The sequence below is a fragment of the Littorina saxatilis genome, linkage group LG2 (assembly GCF_037325665.1).
Source record: "Littorina saxatilis isolate snail1 linkage group LG2, US_GU_Lsax_2.0, whole genome shotgun sequence".
NCBI classification, from domain to species: domain Eukaryota; kingdom Metazoa; phylum Mollusca; class Gastropoda; order Littorinimorpha; family Littorinidae; genus Littorina; species Littorina saxatilis.
The window spans coordinates 67,978,279-67,986,490 of record NC_090246.1 but is presented as its reverse complement, the minus strand read 5'-3'; the positions used below and the strand labels follow the sequence as shown (position 1 = coordinate 67,986,490).

Genomic DNA, 8,212 nt, shown 5'->3' with positions numbered 1-8,212 from the left:
ACATGGATTTCGAAGACGAGGAAATGTTCTGCCGGATGTCTACCGACCCCAATGTTCAATTAAAATCAAACCAATATAAAAAATAATAACACTTACAACATTTGTATGGAGGTCTCACAGTACTGCCAAAAGTCCCCCAGGTTTTTGGGACCCTCTCAAATTCCGCTGAGGGGGTCCTTGGACCCCTCTAAACATAATAATTGTGGGTCCCGGGACCTCTAGGTAGGGCGTCGGTGGGGAGTCCTGATTGACAATAACGGAATTGGAAGAACTGACATGCTACTAAAAGAAAAGAAAACAGGAACAAGAAAAAAAAATCAAAAGCATCGGATGGTACTGAATAAACCCCGGCAACGGGGAAGGAGGGTCTAACGCTGCAAGCTCCCTCCTGCAGAAGCAATCTATATCTACGTTCCTCTTGAGATACATTAATAGGATTCGAAAAGCCACCTTGAATGACAAAGACAGAACAGAAAAACAAGAAAATAAGAAATTGAAATGGATAACAATGACTGATTCTAAAGGGTTAAAAAAAATGGCAGCCAAAATTAAAACTGAAAGCAACAGGCAAAAGGTACAGTTCACAGAAAGGAAATAAATCGAGAGATTTGGCTAGCTCACGTTCACACTAAACTGAAAAAAGAAAACCTAGTAAATCGCCTGCAAGTTAAACTGTCATTCACACGCTTATGAACCCTATATCAATCATGCTGGATGTCGAGGCACACCGAAACTAAATGGACGCCTAAATCTCGCGCCACTTTGGGTTCCTCGGGCTTCCTTTACCTTGAGGCGAGAACACAAGGGATGCGATGGAGGCACTCTCTCTCCCTCTCTCTGGTGATACGAGAAGGAACTCTTCTTTCTGCGGTCTGCCTGGTGTTCAGTCTACTGACGAACGCGAGTTCACTCTGAGGTTTTTTTTTACGAGCATCCGACCCCAAAAATCCTGAGACAAGAGAAACACGCAGTCAGCGACGAGTCTATAGGACAAGACTGGATGATGATCTGAAGATTTGAGAACGCCTCTGAGGCTCTCATGACTGAGGTCCTGTTTTGGCGTCGGGAGCTGAGCTGGATGGTAAAGGGCCAGCCCCTTCTTCTGCCGTCCGTAGCCCCTATTCTTCGTGTTGTGTCGTGTCGCGGCGCTTGCTCTCCGCTACTTACCCCTCCTTGCCTCTCTCCCTCTTCAAACTCTCGTCACCGTTCTCTGGTAGACGTGCGTAGTTCCACCTGTGGAGTACCTTGCCGTCGACTTTCTGGGGATCTGGTTCCAGTCCCTCTAGTCACAAAGTGTGAGAAAATAAACATGGGATAAGAGGTGCGGCTGAGGCTGGATTTGGAGTGTCACTGATTCTTTGCGTGCTATATTGGATTACTTATGTGAACCTACGTGTTTTGGGATAACGTGACATCCATCCGGTGCGTGTTTCTGACAAAGACGGATTTGTACTGTGGACTTTATTTTATTTTTGTTTTATTTTATTTTATTTTATGTTTCTTCTTCCTGAACTGTTATTTCGCAATGGGATAAGAGTTCACCCAGCCCGCATGTAGATTACTTAAAAAATAAAAAAATAAAAAGGAAAGAAGAAAACAAAAATATTAGCAGGTTCGCTAGCGACCATTTTTTTGGTAATTTGGACGTCTGGCCAGACATAAACATTTTCATTTTCAAAAATTCAAAAACCGACAAAATCGAGCTCTTTCCTGTATTGACTGGTGAGGCGACTCTGGCTTGGAAATCAACAACTCGACTGTGTATTTGTACTGCACACATAAGTAAGCATCTCAGGTGTTTGTGCCAAGAACTTTGTGTAGTGTGTTGTTGCCCAAAGTGACAGGCGTGCACAGCTACTGCACGACTCGTGGGATACCACTGATCGAGAGAGAAAGAAACTAGAGAGAGTTGTGGTGGTGGTAGTGGTAATGGTGGTGGCGCTAGTTGTCAGCGTTCATACTCGTGATTGTTTGTGCACTGCAGTAGCAGCAGTAGCTGCATGTGTTAGAGCGTGTGTGTTGTGTATGTAGTTACTGTATGCACACACCCCCCCACACACATATACACACACATAATTATACACACACATGTGGGATGGTCGCCAGTCGACTATAACTTTTTCCCCGCGTACTGCTATGGGGGCGGACAGAGAAATTCTCAGTGTTATGTGATGTTACCTGCAGCTGTTGCTTGCTGCAGTTGTCAACAGGTAAGCAACGTCGATTTATATCTCCTTATGAACGTGTGTGCTTTGTCAGATCAATAGTTGTTGTATTTTCATTTTTATTTTGTTATGCTAAAAACAAGGCGTGCGTGCGTGCGTGTTTGTGTGTATGTGTGTATGTGTGTGTGTGTGTGTGTGTGTGTGTGTGTGTGTGTGTGTGTGTGTGTGTGTGTGTGTGTGTGTGTGTACGCCGTCGTAGTAACTGTTGTTGCTGCTGTAGATAAACAACTCTAAATCGCGAAGTTTAAGGCAAGACTATGCTCGATTGTGTGAAGACAGACACTGAACAATTAGTACAGAAAATAAACATACAACCGTCAGTGCAATAAAACTGAGCAATCTCTTCTAACAGCGATGATAATTTTGAAGATTCCTTGTAGAGTTCATCAACAACAGCAATTCTTGGAATTTATGTGATGGCCATACAAGATCATGGAAGAGAAGTTTTGTCACAGCGGTGGAATTATTTTGGTATCTGCAGAATCGTGTACGCAGGATGAATAAAACGTAGCACTGGTGTTATTCTGATTACTCATCAGAGCTCCAAATAAACCGAGATCTATGCTTGATTGATCGACATATGCACTGTAAACACTGTATTTATACAGTCGAACCTGCCCGGGCGACCACCTCTTCATAACGATCACCTGCCCATTATGACCACCAATAATGATTCCCAACGAGGTTCTCTCCCACACCATTTACCTTTTCATAACGACCACCTGTCTCAAACGACCACATGTTGTTGGTCCTTTTGGTGGTCGTTTTAGACAGGCTCGACTGTAATCAGCTACTGTGAATTGTTACCTTTATTATGAATCCTTGGATATATATGCAATAACAGACACCTGATAGGCTTAACATGTATAACGTGGCTTAATTATATTATTAACACCAGAAGCTGGTTGCGGAACGCATACTCGCATGTGGCTATATGAAAGTATTCACACCAGAGTCTGCAGAGTAATTAAATGATTTATACTGAAGTCTGGTAGGCGTAACACACAGCAATCTGTGGCGAAATAGTTTTTTTCACGGTCTATATGACGTGCGAAGCAATTGTGGCTTACTTAATCTGTGAGAGAGAAAAAAAGAGAAAAAAGATTATAAACTTCATTTCTGCCAAGCTATTCTGAATACCTATTAATCATAAACAACCAAACGTTCAGCGAGGCTTAATTAAGCTTCACTTAAGCAGAGTTGCCATGGTAACATAACGTCTGTAATACATCATACACGGTCGCTGCCAACGCGCTTTATTATTTGAACAAGTTAATTGATGTGTAATAATAGCACATGTATAAAGTTATGCGAACCAAAGGAACAATTATGTTTGTCTTACATTCAGATAATAAAGTTGTATTGAATTGAATTAAAATAGCACTTTCCCCACAGTGGTCGCAATAGAGTCTGACAGACAGAATGCAAAGTAAGTTGTGTTATATATTGTCAAATATTGTGATAGACAGAATGCACAGTTGATTGTGACAAAATACTAATTGTCACACCAGACTTTTTGAAGGCAAAATGCAAAGTGACTTCAGCTTTCACAGTTATCACACCAGAGTGTGATAGGCAAAATGCAAAGACCACCATGACGAAATTACGGTGGTCAAACCAGACTTTGGAAGACAGATGGCATAATAACATTGTAGCATATTTAAAGTGTTCAGGTTAGTCATCTGGCATACACAGAGTGCATACGCCGAGTGCATTATACTTCGTGGTGAAATTATAGTGGTCTCATCAGAGTGAAGCAGACAACATAAAGTGAAATTGCAAAGCCATTTCGTCACTCAGATCACCTGTTAATTATCTGATCTGACAAAACGACAAACTAATGCTGGATCTCGGCTCTGTACGCCTGCATGCCGGACTGACACAAGCAGTTATACCAACACGTTATACCCATACACATTATTTACTCGGTTGCTGGCTCGAGGATGCTTACCGAATCGTGGCAGAATTAAGTGGTCTGACATTGCAGATTGCGGATAATTTATATATTATCGTAGTTTTCACGTCACCGAATGCATGCCAGACAGCGGCAAAGTATAACATTCGCATCAGGTTCTGGTGGATAGGTTGCATTCAATTATATTGGTTACATCGAACGTGTTAGACCGACTACGTATAAAGGCCTCCAACAAAGAAGTAGGGGGGGGTGGGGGGGTGGTAACCCCGGATTCTGCTAGACAGATTGCATATACGGCTGCTATATAATTAGTTTTCTATCAGATTATGGTATAGAGACTACATTGTAGATTGTGTTATTTTACTGGTCACACTAATGTCTGGTTGGAACAACGCACACGAAACTGTGACGACATTATCCTGTTTTCGGTGATTCCAGACTCTGGTACGTGGAGTGCATTCCAAAGTATGTTAAAATTACTGAAGCCGTGATACTTGAGTCTGATAGTATATTTATATGTTCAGTTTAGGGGCCATATCAGGATCTAGTACACGGAGTTGAGTGAATTCGCCTTGTCTTTGTTTTGTGTTTTTCCGTGTATCAGTATCATTATCATCTAATCAACCAAACGATAAGCAATGCTTGCGCTCATCTGTGGTGCAGTTCCCGACTGCAGTAACACAATTGATGTTGGATATTATTGTATATCGTCTTTTCAGCAGTTAATGCTATTCAAAACCGACACAATTAGCCATACACGCGTTAAATGTCAATCGCACCATATATTGCAACCGTTTGCTTTATTGTATTGCACTATTAGGATGCATTCTTTATTGCGCTGACATTATAAGAGACTGGAATGCAGAATGTGCACTTTTCATGGCAAATGGTCACACAAGGGTGTGCACGTTTTGTGGCAAACCCACAGTGGTCACATCAGAATCTGGTCCTCATAGTGATAATTTTTTGTAATAAAATTATAGTGTTTACATGAGAGTCTGGTGGGCATAATGTGCAGTTTTTGTGGCGAAATTATACTGTTCACATCAGAGTGAGGGAGGCATAGTATGCATTTGTTGTGGCAAAATTATACTGTTCACATGAGAGTCTGGTAGGCATAGTGTGCATCTTTTTGTAATACAATTACAGTGTTCACATGAGAGTCTGGTAGGCATAATGTGCAGTTTTTGTGGCGAAATTATACTGTTCACATGAGAGTCTGGTAGGCATAGTGTGCACTTTTTGTGCTGACGGTACAGTGGTCTAAAAAAAAAAAAGACACAAAGGACGGCAACGTTTTCGGCCTCTTGAAATTAGTTTCAGCGTCAAACAATATAGCACCACAAACTCTCTGAAGACCGTGCAGATCCACACTAGCAGAGACACAGTGGGTGTTGCACGTGATTAATGTCAGCCTCGTGTTCTACTCAATCGTTACAAACGTTTGCTTTGTTGTATGTGACAGGTGCTTGCACGTGTTCCACATCGGAACTTTGGGGACAGCCTAACTACTCCGGCGTCCGCGTGAAGACAACATCACCACCATTACACAACGTGTTACGAACCCAACCTGTGGAGGCTGGGAACGGAATTAGCATAAACCAGCCATCTGTGTCAGGTTTTACCTGCGTACAAACTATGCCGGAGTAACTGTGTGTGGTTCAGGCAACTGAGCGAGAGACGGAATAGCTTTCTGAAGAAAAGGAGTAAGAAGCAGTGGTAATAAACAACTGTCATGTTTGTGTTCAGATGCAAGCTAGAGTTATGCCTCAAAAGTCATGTCATGAAGCTAAGTCATGACCTGAAACCAACCCAGGACGTCTGATCAACTGATTGAAAAAAGTGACCTATGCTGTATGACATGGGACTACTGGTTCAATAGCGCGGACTTTTTGTTTCTAGTAGAGAAAGATAATTAAAAAAAACAGGCTGATGCGCTGAAAGCAAGCTTCATCAATAACTGGCTGCTACATTATATGGACGTTCCAAACGTCATGAAATGGTGCGGGGGTTTCCCTCTATGTGTATTTATTTTTATGGACGTTGTTGTCAAGCGACTGTCCACCAACAGTTTCGTGCGTGCGTACAGGCACGGGGACTGTTCTTCTGACTCACCGGAATAAATTGAGCAATATTTGTGTGTCTGTGTGAACCGCTCAGACTCCTACTGGCCCGGAAAACGTCACCCACAAAACACGATGTATTCTGAGAACAGATGTTGACGATTGATGCGTTTTTGGTCATAAAATATAAATTGCTAACTTCTGTGAGAAAAGTCTGTGTGAACTCGCAATTTAAGCACTCTGAAAAGGTGTGAAAAAAACAAAAAAGATTACATTCAGGTCGTAGACGATTGGTAGTTAGTCTGATGTTACTGATGAAAGTTTCCATCAGCCGTTTCGTCTCTTTTGTGGTGCAGAGTGAAATCTCATTTAGTGGAATGAACGTCGTTTTGTCCCCGAGGCAATCGGCGAATATTAGCTTGTATCATTCTTAACAGAGAGACAAAGAATAAGCCTCTGTGTGTCACGCCTTGGCAATTGATTTGGCCAAATCTAAACGCTATTCAAAATCACCTTAATACAAAAGGACAACAAGAAAAAAACCACACACCACAAAACAAAAAAACAAAACAAAAGAGTGGCAACATGGTTTGGATGCAAGGGTGCGCAGCTTGCGGTGAAAAGGTTCATTCAGTCCACGTTTGCACTTTGTACACTCAAACAGAAGACTGAAAACACAACCCATCTACAATGGTGCATTGCAAGAGCCATTGCCAGAATTAAAAGCAAAAAGAACTGACTCCTTTCCTTGAAGATAACAAGACGCGTACGAGGCACGGCTGTGAAACATCAATCATGTCTAAATCGTAGAAATACAGAAGAGGGGAAAATACCTTCTGACGTGTTTGCCAAAGATATTGATTAGGACAGGAGAAACCGTGCATTGGGGGATGTAATAGCAACGTTGTGAAATCCGCGGACAAGCTGTTGTTTTTTCGGACACGCCTCGGTTCATCGGCTGGACATACTGACCGTGTGCTGACCGGGGTCTTATGTGACGAAACACGGAGTTCGAGTGTGTTGCACGAGCGCCAGTGGTGGGCGATGTTGATGTTCGATCATGGATCTAGCAGACAAGCACCTCAACGAACCAGGTTCGTTTCGTCTTAACTTCCTGTCTGGGTTTTTTTAAGTCTATATTTTGTTGTTGTAATTTTTCTTATCATCTTTTAAAATAACATATTTGTTGGTTTATCATGTTTAGGCCGTTCGCAGGAATATTTTTCTATGCACGTTTTTTTCCTTTTTTACATTTAGTCAAGTTTTGATTAAATGTTTTAACATAGAGGGGGGAATCGAGACGAGGGTCGTGGTGTATGTGTGTGTGTGTGTGTGTGTGTGTGTGTGTGTGTGTGTGTGTGTGTGTGTGTGTGTGTGTGTGTGTGTGTGTGTGTGTGTCTGTGTGTGTCTGTGTCTGTGTCTATGTGTGTGCGTGTGTGTAGAGCGATTCAGAGTAAACTACTGGACCGATCTTTATGAAATTTTTCATGAGCGTTTCTAGGTATGATATCCCCAGATGTTTTTTTCATTTTTTCGATAAATGTCTTTGATGACGTCATATCCGGCATTTTGTAAAGTTGAGGCGGCACTGTCACACCCTCATTTTTCAAATTGATTTTTTGGCCAAGCAATCTTCGACGAAGGCCGGACTTTGGGATTGCTGATGTTGCTGACTTTTTCCATATGTCTCACAGAGATTTGGAAAAAATCATGATGTACTTTTGAAATCTTATTCTGTTGTGTTTTTTCTCTTCGATTTTTTTTTCTACCTTCTCTCTAATCGAAAATGCAATATCCGGTATCGAGTAGCTCGGGAAATTGCCTGTCCTTTCGTTATTTGTTGTTCCATATAATTATGTCTGCTTCAGATTTGGCTTAGGGATTTTTTGGCAATTTTTTTAATGTGTATATTTATCAGTCATATCCTGTTCTACTTTTGCCAGTTTCCATGAGAAACATCACCACCATAACGTTTTTTGTATATGTACACTATATATAAGATTAGCGCT

At 41.7% G+C, this 8,212-nt stretch overlaps 1 protein-coding gene across 4 annotated transcripts in view; it reads left to right on the top strand.

Moving 5' to 3' along the window:
* The first annotated feature begins 1,031 nt into the window (after positions 1-1,031).
* LOC138959594 (cys-loop ligand-gated ion channel-like) overlaps positions 1,032-8,212 on the top strand; it is a 154,497-nt gene continuing 147,316 nt past the window's right edge. For 2 of the 4 annotated variants that reach the window (XM_070331143.1, XM_070331144.1), the window contains exons 1-2: positions 1,033-2,210; positions 5,606-7,297. Coding sequence is in view for 2 of the 4 variants with exons in the window: in XM_070331141.1 (XP_070187242.1) it covers positions 7,248-7,297 (50 nt within the window). In the remaining 2 variants the exon portion in view is untranslated. Of the gene's footprint in view, positions 2,211-5,605; positions 7,298-8,212 lie in introns of all 4 variants that reach the window. The other 2 variants (XM_070331141.1, XM_070331145.1) reach the window with 2 other exon arrangements.